General features: G+C 49.7%; 1 protein-coding gene across 15 annotated transcripts in view; it reads right to left on the bottom strand.

Annotated features, from left to right (window-relative positions):
* ATP2B2 (ATPase plasma membrane Ca2+ transporting 2) overlaps positions 1–26,249 on the bottom strand; it is a 151,056-nt gene that overhangs the window by 20,361 nt on the left and 104,446 nt on the right. For all 15 annotated transcript variants that reach the window (XM_064274899.1, XM_064274888.1, XM_064274890.1 and 12 more), the window contains 4 exons: positions 15,220–15,461; positions 14,031–14,265; positions 2,554–2,733; positions 2,267–2,354 (listed from right to left, as the gene is read on the bottom strand). In XM_064274899.1, the coding sequence (XP_064130969.1) occupies positions 2,267–2,354; positions 2,554–2,733; positions 14,031–14,265; positions 15,220–15,461 (745 nt within the window). The remainder of the gene's footprint in view (positions 1–2,266; positions 2,355–2,553; positions 2,734–14,030; positions 14,266–15,219; positions 15,462–26,249) is intronic.

Here is a 26,249-nt window from a genome sequence, read left to right as displayed (position 1 = left end):
TCAGTCTCTTTCCATGTGGCATTTGAGGCCTTGTTCCCTCCTCCAAGGCAGGGAGGGTCTAATTTTTTCTCTGTGGCTCCAGTGCCCATGGCTGCCACCAACCTTTGCACAGCACCAATAGAGGCAACCCCCACCAAGCTTGCTCCTCCACCCTCAGATTAGCCCTCTCCAGCCCTGCGGTCGCCCCCACTCCACGGGCATGCCCTCCCTGTCCTTGTCTCTCAGGACCCTTCAGCAGCTGTTCAGGCTGTGGCCCATACCTTTTCTCAGAAGGCTTTCCTCCTTGGCTTCAGGACACTGCTGGCTTCTGGGGTCCCTCCTACCTCTCTGACCATCTCCCCTTGGTCTCCTTTGACGGTTCTCACTTGGTGGGGCAGGGAGCTCTTGGTACAGCCTGGCTTCTCTTCTCTACCCACTTGGCACACACCGCCGTATCTCTGTCCCAGGCCCAGCTCACCCCGAGCTCTGTCCCCATGTCCCACTGTCTTATGGACATCTCCACATGGACATCAGGGGCCTCCAGCTCAGCCAGTCCTAAACTGGATGCATTGGTTTCCCCTGAAATCTGTCCTGTCTCCTGTGATTCCTAACACCCAGCTGTCCTCTTGAAAATGGGGTGGTGCCAGCACATTGTAAGCTCTCAGACAGCGTAGGAGGAAGGACACTGGACACCTGCGTATCCCTCATCCTCTCCTAAATCCCAACAACTACGAAGCCAGGCGGTTCCACCCCCATCTTCCTCTGACCTACACCCTCACTGGCATCACCCTAGGCTGGGTGCCACCATCTGACAGCTGGGCAGTCCCTGGATGGTCCCTCAGAGTGAGTGCTCTAAACCAGCGCTCCTCCCCTTAAACCAACATGGCTCGCTGATCCTGGGCTGGCTTCCATGCCACTGGCCTGGAGTTCAAGGCCCTGCAGATCTAACTCCAGTACCCCTCTCTAGTGCCTCTCCCCTCCCTCCCAGCCCAGCCCCACTGAACTTCTTTCCATTCCCTGAAGGTGCCTGGAAACCTTTTGCCTCTGGGCTGTCATAGTCTAGTCCCCTGCTCTGCCTGAGACGCAGACCCTTGCCCCCTACCCCCACTCTCACTTCTGATGGCCTGTGGCCTGACACTCTTCCCCAGGCGAGTCAGAGGCCGGGAGTGTGCCCCCACACCCTTCCGCAAATAACGGCTGTGCACTTTCTGTGGGGACACAGCCTATTGCACATCTGCTAGATGGATCCTGACTATGAACTCCCATAGGGAGGGGACCTGTCTGTCTGGAGCAGGGCCTGGCACAGCAGAAGCCCTCAACACACATTTACCATGAGAACGAGTGAGTGAATAAATGAGTAAGGGAGTGAGTGCCTTCCATCTGAGAACTGGGAATGGGTCCGGGGCCGCAGCCTCATGCTGGGGTATCCACAACTCCATGTTCCCTATGTCTGTCCCTAGGCCAGATTGGCCACCATTAATACCCTGAGGCAGCATTTGAGAGAGGAATCCGAGATGCCCTAGGGATGTTCTCGGCCAGAAACTGACCCCTCCCCCCTAGACATTAAGGGATTTTCTCAAGGCCACAGAGCAGGTCAGTGGCAGAGCTGGGATTTGAACCCAGAGCTGTGTGACTCTAAAAGGGCCCAGCACTGGGCCATCTAACAGGGGCTCAGTAAGTGGGGTGCCCTGTCTCTGGTGAGAGGTGGGGAGAGAATGATTCTGGCTTCTGGCCTCATCTCTCAGGTTATTATTTTCAGGATAGGCCATTCCCAGGGTATTGGTCACAGAATGTTGGTTGGGGGCCTCAGAGACCAGGCTGACCAAGGGTCTCAAACTCACAAATCTCTGGGGTGAGACTGATAACATAAATAAATGAATGCGCTGTGTGTAAGATAATGAGGACTGGTGGAGCCTGTCAAACATGAGAGAGTGGAGCGGGGTCTGTATTAAGCGATTCAAATTCAACATAAAACAAGGCTCTCTACCAGACAAATAAAACATGTCTATGGGCTCCATTTGGCACCCAGGCCGTGAGTTTTGGACCCCAGATGGGCCCAGTCCCATTGCTTCCCAAAGGAGGTGGAGGCCCAAAGAGAAGTCTCATAACCTCCCCATCTCATTGTGGACCACAGGAGGCTTTCCAGGCTGCAAAGAGGATGAGACAAAGGTGGCGCAGGTGTGGGGAGCCGCAGGCAAGGGTACGTCCATCCTGGAAAGAAGCTTCCGATGCCATGAGAGGAAGCCCTGTGAGGCCTCAGAGTAGCCTGAGCCCGCCCGAGTCTTACCTTTGACCAGGGTATGCTTGTCCGTGGGGGAGGAGCGAGCCAGCACTCGCAGCTTTGGCCAGATCTTGTCGATTCGCTCCTGCTCAATCTGGAGAGGGATTGGGGGGAAGGTGGATCGGTGGGGTTGGGGAGAGAAACTGAGGCCAGAAAAGGGAGGTGACTTGCTCAGAGTCCCTGGGCTCTTAGCAGCACACTGGCTGGCATCTGTGCAGCCATGCAGCGTCCATGCCTCCCAGCCCCCCACCCAGGCTCACTCCTGTAAGCACCCTTTATGCTGGGCTACCTACCTCCCCCTTCTCATTGCGGATCCTCCGGTTGAACTCCTTGCCCTCGAGGCACAGGAAGTCCTCCCCAGGATGGATGATGCCACACTTGATGGCAATGGCCCGGGCTGTGTTGATATTGTCACCAGTGACCATGCGGACCGTGATGCCTGCCCGCTGGCACTTTCGAATGGCTTCCGGGACCTGGACAAGAAGGCAGAAGTCATGGAGGGAGGGCACTCTGCTGTAACGGGACTAGATGAGCACTAGATACTGGTGGCAAATGTGGCACATGGGCAAATGCCTCCCTTCCTATGGCCATGACAGGCATTATTAATCAATCACAGAATCCTCTGATTAAACCCTGATGTGGTCACAGAATCCTTCTTGCATGGAGTCACAGACAGCCACCATCTATTAACCATTAGTCCGTCCAGGGATGAAACCATTGGCTTTCCTGACTTGGGCTCCAATAAGCACCCCCTCAGACCCTGGCCTCATGTGAGAGTGCACACCATTCTACTAGTGCACTTGAACTTGACCCTGCTTCATATCTCAGCCAGTTTCTGCAAACTCGATGATAGATACATTGTGTATTCCCAGGTTTTTCTGGGGACATATTTTAGAATGTGACATTGGCTTAGAATAAATACAAATGATTATGCTTCATGTAAAATATAACATTTCATGGCAAGACTAAGGACTGTGTCTTGTTTGCTGGGCTGTAATGACAAACTGACATCTGGACCAATCAGGCCAGAGCAGAGCCAACCAATCAGAAGCTAGCAAGGCCTTACTCCTTCCAGTGCCCACCCTGATATAGAGCTGTTGGATTTGCCCAGCAGTTAACCAGAGTCAGATCGTCCTTCCAAAACATGACTGTGGACAACTCCTGCCCATTAGCCCCCACTCTGCCCCCAGGGATTGTGAGAACAAGGGAAGACTTCGAATGTATCTTGCCTCTGTCCACCTGTACCATCTGCCATTACTTTAGCCCCAATCACCCTCATCTCAACGCAGCCCCCTGTCTGGTCTCCTTGCCTCTGGCCTTGCCTCTCTTCTACCTTCTCCCCTGTCCTGGCCACCAGCCTGCCAGGGTCATTCTCCTTCAGGAGAAAAATCCAGACTCCTGACCATGACCAAACATCATTTGGTGTGGCCCCCAAAGGCAAGACAGGGTGGACTGAGGAGCGAGGGGGTGGAGGGGCAGGCTCCAGGCAAGGTAAGGAGACCTGTCTAGCCAGCAGAGCTGTCTTAAAGACAGGCTCTGTGGCTGCAGGTAACGATCTCTACCACTGAAGTGTTAGTGCAGGGTGAGACTACCAGCCTCCAGCAGCCTGCACTCTGGGGCCTGGGGAAGACCCTTCCTGGACCTGCTCAGGGTTCAGGCGCCACGTGAGCAAGGCCTTGTGCCACAGCCACTGCTCGCATGAGCAAACCATGACCTCTTTTTATGGAGCCGAGTAGAGGGATGGGGACTGTCCAAGATGCCATTTACATAATTTATTGATGTCCTCACAATAGGCTGTAACCGGGCTGCAGCCCCTTCTGTCTCCTGCCCCAAAGGATGGGTAAGAGCTGCTGTTCTTTTGGGAACGCACACCTTACTGGCTCTAGCCCCAAAAGGAGAAATTGAGGTTATGTTTGTTTGAAAGACACTTGAGGTCTTGGAATTAGAAGGGACTTTGAGTCATTGACTCTGATGCTCTGCTCCTTGCCTGGATCTCCTCCCTCGCAGCCCCAGCAGATGGTTGGCTAGCCTTTGCTTGCATACCTCTGACAGGGTGCTCACTTCCTCCAAGGCTGACTCCTCCATGGTAGAACAAGTCTAGCTTATTCTTTATCTTAACTGTTTTTGCAGAGAATGGAGCAGTTACTCTGGGTCAGACCTGTATTCTTGTACTCCAGAGGGCAGCAGATAGATGTGAACTAAATTCATTCAGGATATACAGGCAAGGGCTCCAGTAAAGGACTGTAGAGGGGGCTCTGGGGGCACGGAGGAGGTATTGTTACTTTAGAGGGAAATAGGTGGGGAGGAGAAATCACTGAGAGCTTCCTGGAGGAGGTGTTATCAGCTGGTTCCATTCAGTCAGCACTAACTGCCCAGCACTGTGCCCCGGGCTGGTGCTACACAGAAGAGAACTGTTCCATGAGGTGCCTGGGCAGAGAAGGCAGGATGCGCAGACCAGATAGAAGGCACGGCCTGTGCAGAGGCTTCAAGGTGTGAACAGGCCCAGAGGGGTGCTGCTGGTGACCTGGAGAGGCTGAAGCTGAGGGACGATGTGGGTCAGGGGCTGGGTGCCCAAGAAGCTGGAGAGAGGCCTGATAGCTGAAGGTGCTGGAACTAGGGACTAGGAGTGGCTCCTTCAGGCACTGGGAGCTGTGTGAGTTTGAACCTGCAATGGTGTGACCATGTCATGTTTTAAAAAGACTCCTCCAAGGCTCTCTCAGGGAGCTGACATCCACCTGCCTGGAAGCCCCATCTCCTGGCCTTCCTCAGACAAGCAGATTCTGTGAGAAAAAGGAGGAGGCTGCTTTCTGTAACACTTGGCTTGGTGGAGGCTGTGCAGGGAGGAGTCCCTGCCCGGGGAGAGAAGGCTTAGGCACCAAAGGCGGGGCTTTGCCCTAGGGGCAGGCAGACCTGTGCTGTGATCTCACCTCAGCCTTGGTTTCTTCATCTGTAAAATGGGGATGACTGTGCCCACCCTTCAGTGAGGCTGGGGGGATTCTGGAACAAGGCACAAACAGCACCAAGCACAGGGCTGCCCCAGCAGATGCTAGAGACAAGGGACGGAGGGAGGGACGTTGACCAAACACTGGATCCTGTTGCCTAGTAGTCTTCCTGCTTTGGGAGGGGCGGGATGCAGAGGTAGGCTACAGATAGCTGTGTGGTGGGGGTGGGGGTGAGTGGGCATCAGGTACAGCTGGAGTGCTGGGGTGAGTGCTCTGCTGTGATTCCTGGGTCAGGCACCTTCCTGGCCTGTGACCTGTCTTGAATGTGGGGGATATTGAAGGCAGATGTGGAAACACTCGAGAAGGCTTTTGGGGGCCATCTTGTGGAATCCTACTTTCTTTCTGGCAGCAGTCCCCCCAGCCGGGCTCTGCTGCTGTGCTCCTGCCCTGCCCTGCCCTACCCTGCCCTGCCCTGCCCTGCCCTGCCCTGCCCTGCCCTGCCCTGCCCTGCCCTGCCCTTTGGTCCCTGTGCCACGCGTACGGACCTTCACCGTCAGGCTGTGAGCGCTGGAGGGCAGGGACTCAGCATGGGCTCAGCCACACAGGGGCCTGGCAGGGAGGGAGGTATGGGGGATGCTCAGTAAATGGGGGTCACCATGAAACATCTCTGTGCCCTTCAGCCCTTGATGCCTGACCTCTGGTGCATGATATTATGCAGCACCGAGTGAATGGATTCAGATGAGGACGTGCAAACCCACCACCATCTGGCTCCAAGCTCCTTTTCTAGCCTTTCCTCTCCCTTCCCACCTCCTTGCCTTTGCCCATGCTGTTCCCTCTGCCCGGAATGCCCTCTCTCCCTCCATCTCTCTGTGTCCAAAATCTTACCCATCTTTTTCCTGAAATGCTCTCTGTTCACGCAGCCATTCTTGACTCTTCCAACCCAAAGGGATAGCTCCTTAAAGCGCTCTCAGTCTTTTCTCTGATTGTTTCCTCCTTTATCCCTTCGACAAGCAGCTATGGAGCATCTAAGTGTTCTGGGCACGGAGGAGTTTGAGGCGAATAAGACTTATACTCCATCCCCGAGAGACAGTGAAATAGGATTTTCCCATAAATAAAATCCTTGCAACGTTAAAAAAAAAATAAATGCTTTTTTTGCTAAAATTATCCTAGATGTTTCTCCATGAGGAAAAATAGCCAAGAAACAGGCGCTTCCTGTTTTCATTAAATAAAAGCTTCTAAACATCTGCTGTTTCTGGTGACAGCCGTTGTCTGTGACTTCCAGGGCTCCAAACACCCCCGGATAACCTGGCAAACCCCAGACCGTCGCTCTCCCGATGGCTCTATCCGCACTGGCTCCAATCAGCCTCAGGAAATGCTCCCTCAGTTACGTCTGGTAGTAGAATGCTCTGGCAAGTGTGTTTTTATCTTTCCTGACCTGTGGCCTTCTCAGGGGACATTTGCCTCTTGACAGAGGGGAAACCGAGGGAGGCAGGCTTTGTTTAAAGCCTGTGACAGCTGCAGAACAGGTCTGAACCCATTTGAGGGACCCCAGAGGTTGTTCAGGCCTGAGCTTTTCTCCCTGACTGGGCCTCAGTTTCCTTGAAGAGCGTTACAGACACACCCACTACAGGCACCGACACTCCCCAGAAACTGGTGGCAGTGCTGCCCCTGGGGCAGAAACTGGGGATCTGGGGCTGCTGTAGGGTGCTTACTTCACACTGTCTGTGCTTTTGAACCTTTTGCATTTGGCTCCATATGCACAAATTATCTATCCTGAAGAACAGATAAAACCATACCTGCTGGTCTCCTAGGGCCCTGTGTCCACTCCTCCGCCCCACTCCCCAAAGAGACTCTGAATCAACAGGTCTGAGCTTTTATACTTTTAGGGAGTGTTGCCGGGCACCCCACGGTGTACCTCACTTGCGAATGCTGGACAGGCCAACTTCCTCATTTTTCAGATAGGGAAACTGAGGCCCAAGGAAGAGATTTGCCTGAGGTTATCGGTGAGTGAGTGGCAGGGGCAGGATTAGAACCTGTGCTCTTGACTCTGAGTGTCACTGCTCAAATACAGCTTTGTTGTTGTTGTTGTTAGGTGCCGTTGAGTCAGTTCTAACTCATAACGACCCTACGTACTACAGAACGAAAAACTGCCTGGTCCTGTGCCATGGTCACAATAGTTGTTATGCTTAAGCCCATTGTTGCAGCCACTGTGTCAATCCATCTCGTTGAAGGTCTTCCTCTTTTTCCCTGACCCTCTACTTTACCAAGCATGATGTCCTTCAGGGACAGTTCCCTCCTGATAACATGTCCAAAGTATGTAAGATGTAGTCTTGCCAGCCTCGCTTCTAAGGAGCGTTTTGGCTGTACTTCCTCCAAGACAGATTTGTTTGTTCTTCTGGCAGTTCAAGGTATATTCAATATTCTTCAACACCACCACAATTCAAAGGCATGAATTCTTCTTCAGTCTTCCTTCTTCATTGTCCAGCTTTCGCATGCACACGAGGCAATTGAAAACACCATGGCTTGGGTCAGGCACACCTTAGTCTTCAAGGTGACATCTTTGCTTTTCAACACTTTAAAGAGTTCTCTCACAGCAGATTTGCCCAATGCAATGCATCTCTTGATTTCTTGACTGCTGCTTCCATGGATATTGATTGTGGGTCCAAGTAAAATGAAATCCTTGATAACTTCAATCTTTTCTCTGCTTATCATGATGTTGCTTATTGGTCCAGTTGTGAGGATTTTTGTTTTCTTTATGTTGAGGTGTAATCCATACTGAAGGCTGTGGTCCTTGATCTTCATTAGTAAGTGCTTCAAGTCCTCTTCACTCTCAGCAAGCAAGTTTGTGTCATCTGCAAAATGCACGTTGTTAATGAGTCTTTCTCCAATCTTGATGTTCCTTTCTGCATACATTCCAGCTTCCTGGATTATTTGCTCAGCATACAGATTAAATAGATATGGTGAAAGGATACAACCCTGATGCACACCTTTCCTGACTTTAAGCCATGCAGTATCCCCTTGTTCTATTAGAACAACTGCCTCTTGATCTATGTATAGGTTCCTCATGAGCACAATTAAGTGTTCCGGAATTTCCATTCTTCGTAATGTTATCCATAATTTGTTATGATCCCCACAGTTGAATGCCTTTGCATAGTCAGTAAAACACAGGTAAACATCCTTCTGGTAGTCTCTGCTTTCAGCCAGGATCCATCTGACATCAGCAATGATATTCCTGGTTCCACATCCTCTTCTGAATCTGGCCTGAATTTCTGGCAGTTCTCTGTCGATATACTGCTGCAGCGGCTTTTGAATGATCTTCAGCAAAATTTTACTTGGTGTGATATTAATGATATTGTTGGATCACCTTTCTTGGGAATAGGCATAAATATGGATCTCTTCCAGTCACTTGGCCACGTAGCTGTCTTCCAAATCTTCTGGCATAGATGAATGAGAGCTTCCAGCACTGCATGCATTTGTTGGAACATCTCAATTGATATTCCATCAATTCCCAGAGCCTTGTTTTTCTCCAATGCCTTCAGAGCAGCTTGGACTTCTTCCTTCAGTACCATAGGTTCCTGATCATATGCTACCTCTTGAAATGGTTGGACGTTGACCAATTCTTTTTGGTATAGTGGCCATGTGTAGTATTTCCATCTTCTTTTGATGATTCCTGCGTCTTTTAATATTTTCCCCATGGAATCCTTCAGTATTGCAACTCGAGGCTTGAATTTTTTCTTCAGTGCTTTTAGCTTGAGAAATGCTGAGTGTGTTCTTCCCTTTTGGTTTTCTATCTCCAGTTCTTTGTACATGTCATTATAATACTTTACTTTGTCTTTTCAAGCTGCCCTTTGAAATCTTCTGTTTAGCTCTTTTACTTCATCATTTCTTCCTTGGCTTTAGCTACTCGACGTTCAAGAACAAGTTTCAGAGTCTCTTCTAACATTCATTTTGTTTTTTTCTTTCTTTCTTGTCTTTTTAATGACCTCTTGTTTTCTTCACGGCTGATGTCCTTGATGTCATTCCACAACTCATCTGGTCTTCCTTCATCAGTGTTCAACGCATCAAATCTATTCTTAAGATGGTCTCTAAATTCAGGTGGGATATACTCAAGATTGTACTTTAGCTCTCATCGATTTTTTCTAATTTTCTTCAGTTTCAACTTGAACTTGGATGAGCAGTTGATGGTCTGATCTGCAGTTGCCTCCTGGCCTTATTCTGACCGATGATATCGAGCTTTTCCATTGTCTCTTTCCACAGATGTAGTTGATTTGATTCCTCTGTATTCCATCTGGCAAGGTCCATGTATATTGTCACTGTTTATGTTGGTGAAAAAAGATATTTGCAAAGAAGTCATTGGTCTTGCAAAATTCTATCATGCGGTCTCCGGCATCATTTCTATCATCAAGGCCTTATTTTCCAACTACCTATCCTTCTTCTTTGTTTCCAACTTTCGCATTCCAATCACAAATAATTATCAATGCATCCTAATTGCATGTTCGATCAATTTCAGACTGCAGAAGTTGGTAAAAATCTTCAATTTCTTCATCTGTGGCCTTAGTAGTTGGTACATAAATATGAATAATAATCGCTGTCTTGGTTACCTAGTGTCACCATAACAGAAATACCACAAGTGGATGGCTTTAACAAAGGGGAATTTATTTCCTCACAGTAGAAGTAAAGTAGGCTAAAAATCCAAATTCAGGGTGTCAGCTCCAGGGGATAGCTTTCTCTCTCTGTCAGCTCTTGGGGAAGATTCCTTGTCCTCAAACTTTGCCTGGTCAAAGAGCTTCTCAGGCGCAGGGACCCCAGGTCCAAAGGACATGCTCTGCTCCCAGTGCTGCTTTCTGGGTGGTATGAGGTCTCCAACTCTCTGCTTGCTTCCCTTTCCTTTTATCTCTTGAGAGATAAAAGGTGGTGGAGGCCACACCCCAGGGAAACTCCCTTTGCCTTGGATCAGGGAGGTGACCTGAGTAAGGGTGGCGTTACAATCCCACGCTAATCCTTTCAACATAAAATTACAATCACAAAATGGAGGACAACCGCACATGGCCTAACCAAGTTGATACAGGAATTTTTGGGAGGATATAATTCAATCCATGACGGTCATATTCACTGGTCTTCCTTGTAGGTATGTGGATATTATCCTATCACTGGAAGTGTTGTAGATCTTGAAATGTTCTTTTTGATGATGAATGCAAAGCCATTCCTCTTCAAGTTATTCCTGGCATGCTAGACCGTATAATTGTCCCATTCAAAATGGCCAATACCAGTCCGCGTTAGCTCACTAATGCCTAGGATATTGATGTTTATGCGTTCCATTTCATTTTTTACTATTTCCAATTTTCCTAGATTCATACTTCGTACATTGCACGTTCCAATTTTTAATGGATGTTTGCAGCTGTTCTTCTCATTTTGAGTCATGCCACGTCAGCAAATGAAGGTCCCAAAAGGTTGACTCCATTCCTGCCATTAAGGTCTACTCTACTTTGAGGAGGCAGCTCTTTCCCAGTCATCTTTTGAGTGCCTTCCAACCTGGGGGGCTCATCTTCCAGCACTATATCAGACAATGTCCTGCTGCTATTCATAAGGTTTTTACTGGCTAATTATTTTCAGAAGTAGACTGCCAGGTCCTTCTTCCTACTCTGTCTTGGTCTGGAAGCTGAGCTGAAACCTGTCTGCCATGGATGACCCTGCTGGTATCTGAATACCGGTGGCATAGCTTCCAGCATCACAGCAACATGCAAGCCCCCACGGTACGACAAACTGACAGACATGTGGGGGAAAATACAGCTTACACCTTCTAAATTCACAACGTGAGGGTGCTCTAAGGTGAGAGGAAAGCCCACTAATAGGAATACACTGACTGAGGAGGCAAAAAAGATAGGAGGTTAAACCTTCCAGAGGAGGCCAGGGCTCAGAAGGAACCTGAGGAGCACCTGGGCTGACCTATTTTACAAATGAAGAACTGACGCACAGAGAGGGGAAGCACCTTGTTAGTGGCAAAGTGGAGACCTGGATTCAGGTCCCATTTCTCAAATGTAGGGCCCCTCCAGGGTGAAAGTTCTCCCAGTTGCCCCCTATTTACCAGACAGCCCCCTGCTTCCCTGAGGCCACTTCTGTGGACAAGAGCTCTGTCAAAAGAAAATGCCAGTGGCCCAGCTCTGGCTCCCTCTCAGGCCCTGGGGAACGCCCTGTCTCTTCTCCTTACCTTTGTGACTTAGAACCTGTAGACTAGGAATAATAATAGTATTTCCCACTCAGCATATTGTGAGGAATCATGTCATGCACATAGAAGCAACAAGCAGTGTCTGTCATAAGGTTGGTGGCCCATAAATGTGGATGCCTTCCTTCATTGCCCTCCCCAGTAGATTCATGACCCTGGATTCCTAACACAAAATAGCCCTAAACGCAGAGCCCCTTCATTTTTATGGTACCTGGGAGAAAGCTCTGGGGCAGGAAGGCAGAAAATTTGGCTCCAATCTGGATTCACTCAGCCACTTGCAGTGTGACTTTGGGAACAACACTGGCTATCCTTGAGTCTCAGTCCTTTCATCTGCAGTTTGGGAGTGTGGGACCGTGTTTGGACTAGATCAACAGTTCAAACCTTGAGTCACAGCCAATTTAGTGAATGCTGAAATCCATTTAGCAGATGGCCACCAGCATTTAAAAAAAGAAAAAATTGGGAGAGAACAGAAAATATCTAAGGGCATCACATTACTTTGTGAATTTCTTGTTTCCGTTGTATGTGTGTGTGTTTACTGAGTCATAGCGTAAAATATATTTTTAATTGTGGGTCATGGTCAAAAAAGTTTGTGTTTGTTGCTGCTTTCATGCCCTCAGGGATGCTTCTGAGGCAGGGTGCGAACTGGGAGCTCTGGAAGGGGCCAGAGGGAGGTCTCGGGCTGGGAAGGCACGGGGCACCCCCAGGATGCAGCTGGGCCTCCTGCCCTGCTCAGGGACAAGCCTCAGCCTCTGGCTTATTCTGAGTGATTTCCAATAAGGAGATAGATAACACATCCAGCGAAGCCTGACCCATTAGCACTGGTAATGAGCAGACGTCCTGTAGGGAGGTGATAAACGGCCTGTCTCTCCGGGGAGATGGGGAGACGGAGTCAGGAGGAATGTGGGCTTGGGTGTCCAGCGCCAAGCGTAGAGGCATTAATCGTCTTTGCCGTTTTAGGCTCTGGGTAGGAACGAGGAGGCCACAGCGACTCCTCACAGGAGGCCTGTGGGTGTGTGTGACATAGTATTGAGAGACTGGGGTTCAAGTCCCACTCATTCTCATTCATTCATTCCACACACACTCACTGAGCACCTTCTGTATGCCAGGCTCTGCGTTTAGGGCTATTTTGTGTTAGGAATCCAGGGTCATGAATCTACTGGGGAGGGCAATGAAGGAAGGCATCCACATTTATGGGCCACCAACCTTATGACAGACACTGCTTGTTGCTTCTATGTGCATGACATGATTCCTCACAATATGCTGAGTGGGAAATACTATTATTATTCCTAGTCTACAGATGAGGAAGCTGAGGCTCAGAGGGGTTATGTAACTGGCCAAGGTCACAGAGCCAGCAATGTTGGGACTTAGGATCCCAGGCCTGTCTGTTGCTCAAGCTCATGCTTTCAGCCCCCACCGCCCCCACCTAAATGGGAAAAGTTCATGTCTGCGACCCTCTATCTAGTTTCACTCAGTCTTTGGAATGCAGAATCTTACAACAGGAACTCAGCATCTCGTCTACCTCTTCTACTTTGAAAAAGGGGAAACTGAGGCTCCGGGAGGCATAGGGAAGGCCCGGAGGCCCCCAGATGATGGTGGCAGGGCCAGTCAGGGACACTGAAGTTGCTGAAGGCAGGTGGCTCGCAGGGCATTGTCTGCCACCAAATTTCACAGCCAAGGCCTAACTGGACACAGTCAGGCCTGGCTGGAGAGCCGGGTCTGGATGCAGCATCTGCGTTAGGCCTCAGAGGAGGTAAAGTCCTCACACTGCCCCCTGGGGCCTCACAGGTGAGCGGACCCCCTCCACCTGACCCAAGCCGCCACATTTTGGAGAGCCAAGGCAGCTCTCTCTTCTCCCAACAGCTTCTCTCCAGCCAGGGAAGCCTGCTGACCACATGTGTACCCCAACCCGAAAATCCCCTAGCATTGAATTCTCTGTCTTCTTCCCAGGGGCAGATTCAGCTGAAGAATACTGCAGGGCTACTGTGTGTTGGGCACCCATTAGGTGCACTCGTACTCATTGCTTCCCTCCGTGCTGGTGAGGCAGTGCTGTCTCCACGAACTTTCTAGCTCTGGCCCCGGAAAACTGACAAGGACAGACTGTCAGCTGTGCTCCTAGACAACCTTGCCAGGGTCAACTGTTTGCCAGGGTCAACTGCGTTTGTAGTGGGAAAATACTGATGGGGACACTCAGGGGTTTCCTGAGTTACTGGCCATGCCCTTTGCAGGGATCCTAGAATCCAGGCCCAGGGATTTGTTACAAGAGATCCTGGCTCCTGGAGGGCAGAGGCTTCTGAGCTAGAGCAGCTCTCCCACCTACCCTCTGGCCAGGTGGGCAGGTGGAAGGACTACTTCCACGGAAGAGACCACCCCTGCTGCCCTGCTGGCAGGCTGTGCCTCCTGCCCTGTGTCCTGAGCAGACTCGGCCAAGTGTGGCCTGTGCTGGTCTTATGAGTCCGAACCTTTTGGAGCACATAAGCAGACAGCCCCAATGGGGTCACGGAAGCTGAGGCTCAGTAAGGTGAAGCGACTTATACTAGATGTCCCCAGCTGACTGGACTCCCGGCTTCAGGTCCCCTCCCTGAGCCTGCTGGCCCTGGGGGCCTACCTCGGGCCGCACGGGGTCCTCGATGCCCACCACGCAGATGCAGGTGAGGTCGTTGAGGATGTCATTCTCGTTGTCCCAGTCGGGCTCGGGGCTGTTGGGGAAGTCGCGGTAGGCCACGCAGATGGTACGGAGCCCATCACAGGCCATGGGCTCAATCACCTTCTTCACCATCTCATCCCGGTCGCGGGGCCGGAAGACCCGGGGCTCACCTGCCCCGTTGAGAATTTTGCAGCACCTGTGGGGAGCACAGGAGGGTGATGGGTTGGGCCCGGCTAAGGGCCCAGAGACTCCTCACTCTGATTGGCTCGGAGTCTCCTCCTTCTCCCCAGTGATGCCCAGCTGTCCATGGTCCATCAGCCAGTGCCTGCCCTGGTCCATTTCCCATAGTGCTTCCGGGCTGGGAGCACACAGTCAGGCCCCCGGATCCAGGCAGGGATGAAATTAGAACCAGCCAAAAAGAAACTGGGCAGTCTGCTCACAAATATCTGCTAAAAAGAAACTGGGCAGCCCTACTGCAAATATCTGCCCCAGAGGTTCTAACTCAATTTGTCTCGAGTCCAGGAGTCAGTGGTTTTTTAAAAGCTCCCTGGGCTGTTCCAATGTGCAGCCAGGGTTGAGAACCACGGGGCTATATGAATCCCCTCAATGTATGAGTGGGGAAACTGAGGCCCAGAGAGGGGGAGTGATTTGCTTAGTTCTCCAGACTTATTTCTGGCACCTGAAACTGGCCAGCAATGAAAATAGTTACCAACAACCAACTCTATCCTAAGGGGAGTGAAATAAGAGAGATCTCAGTGTGATAATGGGTAGAACTTCCTGATGATCCTGTTGATTTAGGGAGGAGGAGGAGAACTCGGTAGAAATTTTAAAGAGAATATAGTGAAAAGAGCACCAGGCAAGAGGCCCTGGAGGTAAGTCTTGCTGTGTGACCTCAGGCAGGACCTGTCTCTCTCTGTGCCTTCTGGTGCTAGGTGACCCCCCCCAGCCCAGCCAGGCCTGCTGCTAGGCCCTGCATGACCTGGACATCCCAGCTCCCCTCGAAGGGCACAGCCCTTAGCCCAGCACCCTGCTTGGTAGAATCTTCCCATTCTGCCTATTTGCCTAAGATTTTTCTTTTTTAAAAAAGAGAACATTCCAGATAACACTGAAGCCTGGCGTCCGCCTCCCCACTGCGCTCGCTGCCACTTACTTCTTGAGCACGATCTCAGAAGCACCCTTGCTGTACATGCGGAAGCTCTCGTCGGGCAGCTTGATGACTGTGCTCATCGACTTGCGCACGGAGTTGAAGGTGTACACTTTGTATAGCTTCTCCTCTGGCATCTGGATGCGCACGGGCTCGTAGTCCTGCTTCAGGTCCAGCACAAAGCCCAGCAGGCCACACTCTGTCTTGTTGCCCACCTGCCGAGGCAGGGCGCCCTCCTTCTCCGGGGGCTGCAGGACAGGCAGGGCGGTTAAAACCCAGGGCAGGGCCGGCCCAGGAGGTTCCCCTCCGCTGTCCCTGAGCTCCGGGGCTGCCACCTGGTGTGTGTGGAATGGGGCTGGGCTCTGGGTACCAGCTTCTGCCCACCTCCTCTCCCCTCAGGTGGACCCTCTGCCGATCCTGGCACCCTCAGTCTTCTGCATCCCTGGCCCAACCCTAGCTCAGGGTTGAAGGGGGTGAGCAAAGCCAGCTTTTAAAAAAGTATGAACTATTCCAGACATAAAAAAGTACAGAGAACAATATAATCAACAGCTGTGTACCCACCGCCCTGCTTCGTAGATTATGCCTATTTGCTTAAGATTTTTCTCCAGAGAGGCTGTATGTAAAAGTATGGTTAAATATTGGCAATTTTAGGTAGTTCACCCTAATTCATGTATGTATGTACATATGGACACCCTGGTAGCATGCTGGTTAAGGGCTTGGCTGCTAACCAAAAGGTCGGCAGTTCAAATCCACCAGGTGCTCCTTGGAAACCATATGGGGTAGTTCTGCCCTGTCCTACAGGGTCGCTGTGAGTCGGAATTGACTTGATGGCAATGGGGGGTTTTTGGTTTTACGTATATGTACATGTATATATACCAAACCAAACCCTTTGCTGTTGAGTCTCATGTGTATCAAAGTAGAACTGTGTTCCATAGGGTTTTCCATGGCGGATCTTTCAGAAAGAGATCACCAGGCCTTTCTTCAGAGGCACCTCTGTGTGGATGGGAACTTCTAACCTTTTGGTTAGTAGCTGAGGGCTTGCTTAACGGTTTGTACCACCGACGGGCTCTGTATATATGCACACATATGTGCATAAGAGTAGTGCTGTTTTGCATGTTCAAAACTTCCTAATTTGCTCATTTTTAAATGCTGTATAAACTCCATTGTATGGATAAGCCACCATTTACTTGCCCATTCTTCTGGCCCTCCCTTCCCTCCCCTGCCTCCCTCTACTCATTCGTTAAGCGCCTACTAAGAGCCCTGGTGGTGCAGTGGTTAAGAGCTACAGTTGGTAACCAAAAGGTCAGCAGCTCTATTCTGTCCTATAGGGTCACTATGAGTCAGAATCAACTTGACGCCAACGGGTAAGTGCCAGGTAAGGAGCCCTGGTGACTCAGTGGTTAAGTGCTCAGTTGCTAACCAAAAGGTTGGTGGTTTGAATCCACCCAGCAGTGCTGAGGCAGAAAAGACCTGGTGATCTGCTCTCATAAGGATTACAGCCTAGAAAACTCTATGGAGGCAGGTCTACTTTGTTACACGGGGTCACTATGAGTCGAAATTGACTCTATGGCACCTAACAACAACAACAACAAGTGCCAGATGCTGGTACTGCAGGAATTCCACAAGGGCCTGCCCTCCAGACTTTCTCAGTAGCATCAGCAACTGCGTCTCCCCAGCCCCTCCTCTTCCCCGTGTGGCCTCTGAACATGGGCTGTGCCATGCCTCTGTGCCTTTGCCTCTGCTGTTCCTTCTCTCGCCATCCTTCCCCTTCCTTGCCAGGCAAACTCCTCCTCACCCTTTAAGGGCCAGCTCAAATATCTCCTTCTCTTTGAAAACAGCATGGTTTAAAAGAGTGAAAGCATTGGGGCCTCCTACTCAATAGGTTTTCAGGGCTAGCACAGAGCCCAGCATACAGTAGGCACTTAGTAATTGTTAGCTGATGGCTCAATGAAAGGCCAGGGTGGCAAGGGAGGCACAGGTGAACAGGTAAAACAAGGTGCCCCACGTGATGGTGGGATTGGCAGGCAGCTGGAGGAGTTCAGATCTGCGTGCAAATTCACCTCCCACAGGCCTGCACACTCACACACATGCCCACTCACGCTCCTGAAATAAAATTAATACACAGCAACTCAGGTGGAGGTAGATTTGGGAGTGGGAAAAAGTTGCCCCAGATAAATCCAAGCCCTAAAGAGATTTTGAAGAGGAAGAAACCCCCATGAACATGTCTGTGGCCCCCATTAATGGCTGTTCATGGGTTTCAGACCAGCCTTGCCCAAGAAGCCCTCTGGATCCTCACCCTCCACCTCGCTCATGTTGCGTAAAAGAGCAGCCCAGGCAGGAACAAGGTGAACAAACTCAAGAAGATGCCAGCATGGCCAGGCTGTGTGGGGGACAGCGCTGACCCTCCTTCAGCTCCCAGACGTGTCCCTAACCCACTCCTGCTTCTGCAGTTAGTGCTCAGGTCCTCAGAGCAGACCTGAGCTCTGTGGGGACATGGGTGATGAAACAAACCCTCAGCCCCCAGAGGTCCTGAGACCCAAGGATGCAGGGAAGGAAAGAGCCTTAGACCCTAAGCCCATGACCTCAATCTCCCCATCTGTAAAATGGAGAGGTTGGGGCATAAGATCTCCAGCAGAGAGGGCAATCAAACATTTCCTTAAAGCAGACTGTGGTGAGCGATGGTAGGGCGAGGAAGGGTTTGGGGTCCCTCAGAGGAGTGAGGCTGGGCAGGGGGCCAGGTTCAGGGTACCCTCCCCAGCTCCCACAGCCAGGCTGAGTGACATCTCCGGCATTTGGCGCCTTGTAAGTATCCCCACTCCCAAGGTCTTGGATGAGATCTGATTGGGAAGCAGAGAGCTCTAATACAGCTTCCCATTTCTGACGTCTGGGAAAAGAAATTCCACGCACTTCCCTTTGTTTCTGCCATATGCTGTTATGTTGTGCTCTTAAACTTTATTTATTTACAATTTTATAATCAACCTTCTGGAGAGTTCCAGAGGTTTATGCGTTTTCCACAACAATTTTTTTTTTTTTCCCTCCACTAATGAAAGCAAATGACGACGTGGAGGACTTAAATAAAAATGCCTAATTACTTATTTGCCCAAGAGAGCAGAACAGTCAGGCCTGCAAAACACTCGGCATTTTATTACCCTCTGTGAAATATTTTAATTTTCCTCTAAAAGGATTTCAAACAACAATCCATGGCTGCAAATGGCAGAGCTGCCTCCTCCGTAATTCAGTTTGTTCCTATGAACTCGAGATCTGAAATCGCCTACATGTGGTACTAAGAAGTGGGGCCCTCCTTTTTTTCTCTCGGCTTTTTATTCTGACAAACCCAGAGGCTTTGCTCTTGCTGTAGACTCTTTTTGCCTCCAGGGCTCCAACTCCATAAGGAAGTGAAGGCGTTGGTGGTGCTACTATTTTGAGAGAGAGGAAACGGGACCAGGGAGGGAAGTGACTTGCTGGAAGCCACAGCCTGGGGAATGCCAGGCCTGAGGCTAGTCCCCATGCCTCCTGACTCCCAGTTCAGAGCTTCATCTGCCACATTTCCTCGTGGGGGTACCCAGCCCTTTGGGATGCTGGGTGAAGCCAAGGGTGTAACTTTGAGAGGTCAATTCACGCTCCTGTTCTGAGATGCGGGGGAGCAGGTGGGTCTCAGATCAATGAATGGTGATTTGAAGAGCTACCAGTTATAAATTACATCTGCAAAAGTGAGATAAAAAACCCCATAGCTTCATGAATTGTGATATGATGATTTTTCTGAGTGAGTTAGAAAATGACTTTATGCTAATTGGACATCTCCTGTGGCCCACCCAGCTCCTACTCATCCTTCAAGGATACGCACTGGCTGCGAAGGCTTCCCTGGCACCCCCAGGTGAACCACAAATCCAACCTCAACAGCAGCAGCAATGACCATTTTTTGAGTGCCTACTGTGTGCTCAGGGAGCATTGGTGGAGTGGTAGAACTCTCATCTTCCATGTGGGGGACCTGGGTTTGTTCTGGCCAATGCGCTTCATGCACAGCCACGGCCTGTCTGTTGGCAACCCCACTGCATGTTGCTATGGTGCTGAACAGGTTTCAGTGGCGCTTCCAGACCAAGACAGACTAGGAAAAAGGCCTGGTGATCTGCTTCTGAAAATCAGCCAGTGAAAACTCTATGGATCACAACAGTCCAATTCACAGTCAATCATGGGGATGGCACAGGACTGGGCGGCATTCTGTTCCATTGTGCGTGGAGTTTCCATGAGTTGGAGGCCGACTCAATGGCAGCTAACAACAGCACTACATCTCACCACTTTACTAAGCTCTTCACAAGCATCGTTACAACTCCCTCTTGTTATTCCCATTTTACAGTTGTGGAAAGTGAGGCCCAGAAAGGCTAGGTCACACTAGTAAGTGGCCAAGCTAGGATTTACCCACAGGTGTTCCTGATTCTGAGCCCTATAGCACATGCTCTCCCAGCAGCCCCTGCTTCCCAGTAGCATTTGAGATCATCTGTTCGTTCCTGGTGGCTCACCTTGGAAGCTCTATGGGGCACTTCTACTCTGTCCTATAGGGTCGCTATGAGTCGGAATCGACTCGACGGCACTGTGTTTCTGGGTTCATTAGTTACCTAGCCGGTGACCGGTTTAGAGTCCAGTGAGGCAGGGGCTGTGTCTATTTTGCTACCTCCCCAGCTTTAGCATGGAGGGGGTATCCAACAAATGTTTGTTGAATGAATAAATGAGTGATTTTGTGTTTGTATATGGGAGGTGCTGCCAACGGGAGGGCAAGATAGGACAGAATTTTGGCCTCTAGAATTGTCACCTAAGGGTCTGTCTTCCCCAGGACCTCCTTGGGTGCCAGACTGCTGAGGAGTGTGAAGGAGAAGAGCCCTGCCAGTGAGGAGGCTAGAGAGGCCCAACATGGTGTCCAAGAAGACACACCAGGACAGGCCCATGCAGGGTCTTGGGAATCCCTGGCAACATGGTGACACACTGCTGGAAAGCAAACTCCTTAGGTATGTATGCCAGTGAGTGGGGTGGACCATAGGGGTTAACAGCTCTGTTAAAAATTAGAATTCCCATCTGGGTCATTTGCTTTAAACTCTTCTCCCAGGGTTAGTGTTTACAAAAAACCAAAACCAGTTGTTGAAACCAAAAGAAGGGCTGCTGCCTCGCTGGGATGTTCACACTCCAGAACTTCCTTCACCCCCACCCCATCTTAATGTCCTGCACAGTCACTTCCAGAGTCTTCTGTACCTCCTGGCACCCCTGCTTGGACAGAGCCCAGTCCAGGGTGTGGCCTGACTCAGGGGGACTTGGAGATTCATTAGAATATTAGATTGAGCCCTGGGCTTCGGGCCAGGATATCTGAATTCAACGTTTGTCTCTACTTCTCATAGTCACTTCCCGTACCTCCCCGCTTCTCCACAGCCCCTACCATCTGCCCTAGTTCTAAGAGTTGTGGGAAACACAATAAAGCCAACAATCCCTGTCTTTTTGGAGATACTGGGTCTTCCTGGGGGCTGGTGGCAACGTGGCTACCTCATTTTCAGAATGGGGTATCCTGAGGACTTGGGTTTTCTAACCAGGGGAAGCTTGGCTTGTTTATTCAGGAAAAGTGTCCAGCCAAGGGAATCCTTCCTGCCTCCTCCCTCTGGAACCATTTTAGGGGCTCCAGTGATACTTTTCTCACCATAGTTTACATGTTCAGAAATAGGCTATACATAACTGGATACCCATCTGCAAAAAAATGAAACAAGACCCATACCTCACACCATGCCAAAAAACTAACTCAAAATGGATCAAAGACCTAAATATAAAATCTAAAATGATAAAGATCATGGAAGAAAAACAGGGACAATGCTAATACATGGCATAAACAGTATATAAAACATTACTAACAATGCACAAACACCAGAAGAGAAACTAGATAACTGGGAACTCCTAAAAATCAAACACCTATGCTCATCCAAAGACTTCACCAAAAGAGTAAAAAGATTACCTACAGACTGGTAGAAAGTTTTTAGCTATGACATTTCCAATCAGCATCTGATCTCTAAAATCTATATGATACTGCAAAAACTCAAATACAAAAATGGGCGAAGGATATGAACAGGCACTTCACTAAAGAAGACATTCAGGTAGCTAACAGACACATGAGGAAATGCTCACGATCATTAGCCATTAGAGAAATGCAAATCAAAACTACAATGAGATTCCATCTCACTCCAGCAAGGCTGGCATTAATCCAAAAAACACAAAATAATAAATGTTGGAGAGGTTGCAGAGAGCATGGAACACTTATACACTGCTGCTGGGAATGTAAAATGGTACAACCACTTTGGAAATCGATTTGGCACTTCCTCAAAAAGCTAGAAATAGAACTACCATACGATCCAGCAATCCCACTCCTCGGAATATATCCTAGAGAAATAAGAGCCTTTACACGAACAGATATATGCACACCCATGTTCATTGCAGCACTGTTTACAATAGCAAAAAGATGGAAGCAACCAAGGTGCCCATCAACAGATGAATGGATAAATAAATTATGGTATATTCACACAACGGAATACTACACATTGATAAAGAACAATGATGAACCCGTGAAACATTTCATAACATGGAGAAATCTTGAAGGCATTATGCTAAGTGAAATTAGTCAGTTGCAAAAGGACAAATATTGTATGAGACCACTATTATAAGAACTTAAGAAATTGTTTAAACGGGAAGAAAATATTCTTTGATGGTTACGAGAGTAGGAGGGGAGGGAGGGAGAGGGGTATTCACTAATTAGATAGTAGACAAGAGCTATTTTAGGTGAAGGGAAAGACAACACACAATACAGGAGAGATCAGCACAATTGGACTAAACCAAAAGCAAAGAAGTTTCCTGAATAAACCGAATGCTTCAAAGGCCAGCGTAGCCAGGGCAGGGGTTTGGGGACCGTGGTTTCAGGGGACATCTAGCTCAATTGGCATAATAAAATCTATTAAGAAAACATTCTTCAACCCACTTTGGAGAGTGGCTTCTGGGGTCTTAAACATTAGCAGGCGGCCATCTAAGATGCATCAATGGGTCTCAACCCACCTGGAGCAAAGGAGAATGAGGAACACCAAAGACACAAGGTAATTATGAGCCCAAAAGACAGAAAGGGCCACATTTACCAGAGACCACATCAGCCTGAGACCAGAAGAACTAGATGGTGCCCAGCTACAACTGATGACTGCCCTGACAGGGTACATGACAGAGATCCCCTGAGGGAGCAGGAGAGCAGTGGGATGCAGACCTCAAATTCTCGTAGGGAGACCAGAATTGATGGTCTGACTGAGACTAGAAGGACCCCAGAAGTCATGGTCCCTGGACCTTCTGTTGGCCCAAGACAGAAACCGTTCCCAAAGCCAACTCTTCAGACAGGCATTGGACTGGACTATGGGATACAGAATGATACTGGTGAGGAGTGAGCTTCTTGGATCAAGTAGACACATGAGACTATGTGGGCAGCTCCTGCCTGGAGGGTGGATGAGAGGGCAGAGGGGGTCAGAGGCTGGTGGAATGGACTCAAAAATAGAGAGCAGAGAGAAGGAGCATGCTGTCTTATTGCAGGGAGAGCAACTAGGAGTATATGGCAAAGTGTATATAAATTTTTGTATGAGAGACTAACTTGATTTGTAAACTTTCACTTAAAGCACAATTAAAAAAAAAAAGAAATAGGCCATAACCTGCCCCCCCCCGAAAAAATCAGCTCAGCAAACACTCATCCTCAGTTCAATAATTCAAATCTCAACCACCGTGTCAACCTACTTTAAAAGAGGCCTCATAAAATATAACATGAACGTCCTCTTGGGTGGCTTTGGGTTGCAGGGTAAACATGGGTAGAAGAGGAAACTTTTCCCGAGAAAGCGCAGGGCCTCAACCGTGTGAGGCAAGAGCTATTTCTATCGTCAAGCTCAGCTGTGCTCTGAGCAGCAGCAGGCCCAGGAGGAGGAACTGGTGGAAGTCTTGATGTTCAAAGGGTCGGAGATGACCATGGAACTCTGAGGGTGTGCTAGCATTTCTTAGGCAGGTAAGTAATTTCTGACTAAAAGATGATTCATGTAGGGCAAGTCCAGTTCCTATTGGTAGAAACAGGGTGGGAGGAAAAGAACCTCCACCATCCTCAGAGGTGATGGGGGCTGGGAGGGAGGCTGGCTTCTGAGAGGGAGGCTGGCTCTTGGCCTCCCTGCCTGCGGCCTTGTACCACCCACTCTGGTGCCTGGAGTGGTTTTGCTGAGGTCAGTGATGAGAAAGCCTGTGAAGGTCTAATCTGCTGCCACTGGGCTGGCCCCAGCCCTCTCAGCCTCCCCTCTCATCACTCCTCCCCATAGTAGTGCTCAGGTGGTCACAGATCACCCATTGTTTCTGAAATGAGTCTTGTATCTTTAGGTCTCAGCCAATGAAAACCCCATGGATCACAAGGTTCTGATCCCATTGTACATGGAGTCATCATGAAGTCTGGGGCTGACTCGATGGAAGCTTGCCCTCTGCCTGGGATGCCCTTGCCCCCTCGCCTGCTTGGAGAACTCCTCTAGAATTTCTGGGCTCTGGACCTAACTCGGGGCAGGTCACTTGATGTTTCTACAACTCCATTTTTTTAACTGCAAGATGGGAATTGTCTTATCTGCCCTGATTATCTGAAAGGAATGTGGAGGGTCAAGCAAGTTAGTGGCTGGCAAAAACTTACTGCAGAGAGGCCAAATTCAGAAACAATGATAGAATAATAACTAATGTGAGCTGTGTGCTTACTACATGCCAAACACCGTGCTGTGTGCTCTCTGTTCATGGCCTCAGTTTGACCTTCACAGCAGCCCTTGAGGCAGGCACAGAGCTGCAGCCGGTGGGTGGGCATGGAGTGGTGAGCTGCACAGGCTTCTGGTCAGATGGGCTGGGCCTCTTACCCACGGTGGGACTCTGGGCATGTCCCTTAACTGCTCTCAGCTTTAGTGTCCTTATCTATGAACTGGAGATGCGGTATCACTTACTTCATGGGTTGTCGTACAAGAAACCATATGTTAAGCACTTAGCACTGAGCCTGGCTAAGTCAATGTTGGAGGCAGTGATGGTTCAGTGGTAGAATTCTCACCTTCCACGTAGAAGACCCAGGTTCGATTCCTGGCCAATGCACCTCATGCATGGCCACCACCTATCTGTCAGTGGAGGCTTGCATGTTTCTATGATGCTGAATAGGTTTGAGCAGAGCTTTCAGACTAAAACAGACTAGGAAGAAAGGCTTGAAGATCTACTTCCAAAAATCCACCAGTGGAAACCCCATGAATCACGAGGGTCTGATCCCATAGTATATGGGGTCGTCATGAGTTGGGGGTTGACTCAATGGAAGCTAACAACAGCAAGTGAATGTTAGCAATTATGATTCACTATATGATCACTTTACAGACTGGAAAACAAAGTCTCAGAGAAGTTAAGTAACCTGCTCAGAGTCACACAGGTGGTGAGTGCTGGAGCTGGGATTTGAACCCAGGCCTGTTTGACTTCAGAGCCAAAGTTCTTAACCATTGCTTCTCGGACTGAGTGTCAGGACATCTGGGTTCTAACTTCACTAGTGGAGTGCCTGGGGACAAGAGACTCAGAGTAAAATGAAGAGGTTGGACTAGGTGGTCTTTAGGTCTGTGAGTCCATGTAGACTACACTCACAGAACCCACCCTCATCTAGTGTTTTTCTTTTTAGACAAAAGGTTGTCAGCTTATCAGGAGGTCTCAGGATCAATGCAGCCAGGATGGCTGAGGGAGGTTGCAGAAGAAACCAGCTGAGCAGACTGGAGGTGCTAAGACAGCACTAGTGTTGGCCATGGGACTGGGCCTGGGGCCAACTCCTACCTCTTACTACTACAAGAACAGGGAAGCAGAAGGTAAAGATATCAATTCTGTTCTGAGACCCCCCATTCATACTGATCCATCCAAACAGCCACACATCCATCCATCTGTCCATCCGTCCGTCCATCCATCCACTCATCCACCTACCCATCTATTCCTCTCCCTACCTACACTTCATCCCACCATCTATTACACATCCATCCATTTATTCACACATCAATTTGCTTACCTTACCTACCTACCACACACTCATCCACCCAGTATTTCCCAGGAGCCTATGCCCAGGGGCACAGAGATGAATCAGTTCTAAAGAAGCCCACAGCCTCCTGGGGCATCAGACAGCAAGAAGTCACAGAGGAATTAGTGCTCTTGTGGAGGGGGAAATACAGCGTGTGGGAGCCCTAGGCCAGGCTCATTTTCCAATCAAAGCTGAGAGTAGCATGGGGAGGACAAATTCCTGCCCTGTATCCTCTTGCATGGTGTCAGGAAGGCTTGCAGTCTAGATTTCCCACCTTGGTTTGGTGAGTGGCTGGACCCCTGGGCTGAGCAATCCCCACATCTTCACAGTCTTCATCTGGGCCCAGGAGGGCAGTTCCTGGCTGGACCCTCTGGCCCCAGGCTTTCCTTCCTAAGACCACAGTAGGCAAAATATGCTGCAGAATTGGTTCTCAGTGACCAAGAACCTGGTCTGGGCATCCCAACTCAATAGCTGGCTTCGGGGTATCCAGGGCATGGGAGCCAAAATATAGGGATTCTAGATTGGCTTTGCCACTAACTGCCTGTGTGACATTGGGCAAGACCTTCTCCCTCGCTAGCCCTGTGTCTACGCTGTCTATTTGTTAGCCTCTGCATTGCTGCAAGTGGACTTCCCTTTCAGTGGGTAATTTCTTGGCTGAATAACAATGACATCATTAATCATGCTGCAGTGCTGTATATGAGCCAGGCACTTTCCACTTACTAACTCATTACATCCTCACAACAAGCCTATTATTTCCCCAGGAACCTGAGGCATGGAGAAGTTAAATAACACTCACACAGCTAGTGAGGGATTCGAACCCAGGCCATCTGCCTTCACAGTACGAGCTTTAACCACTGTCCAGTCATACCAGGGGCCTCTGCTGCCTCTTCCATACCTATGGATGTCAGCCCCAGGCAACGAGAGCCTGGGAAGACCAAGAAAG

Source organism: Loxodonta africana, chromosome 22 (genome assembly GCF_030014295.1).
Source record: "Loxodonta africana isolate mLoxAfr1 chromosome 22, mLoxAfr1.hap2, whole genome shotgun sequence".
Classification (NCBI taxonomy): Eukaryota; Metazoa; Chordata; class Mammalia; order Proboscidea; family Elephantidae; genus Loxodonta; species Loxodonta africana.
Note: the sequence above shows the minus strand (reverse complement) of the source record. Positions and strands in the feature narration are given on the sequence as shown.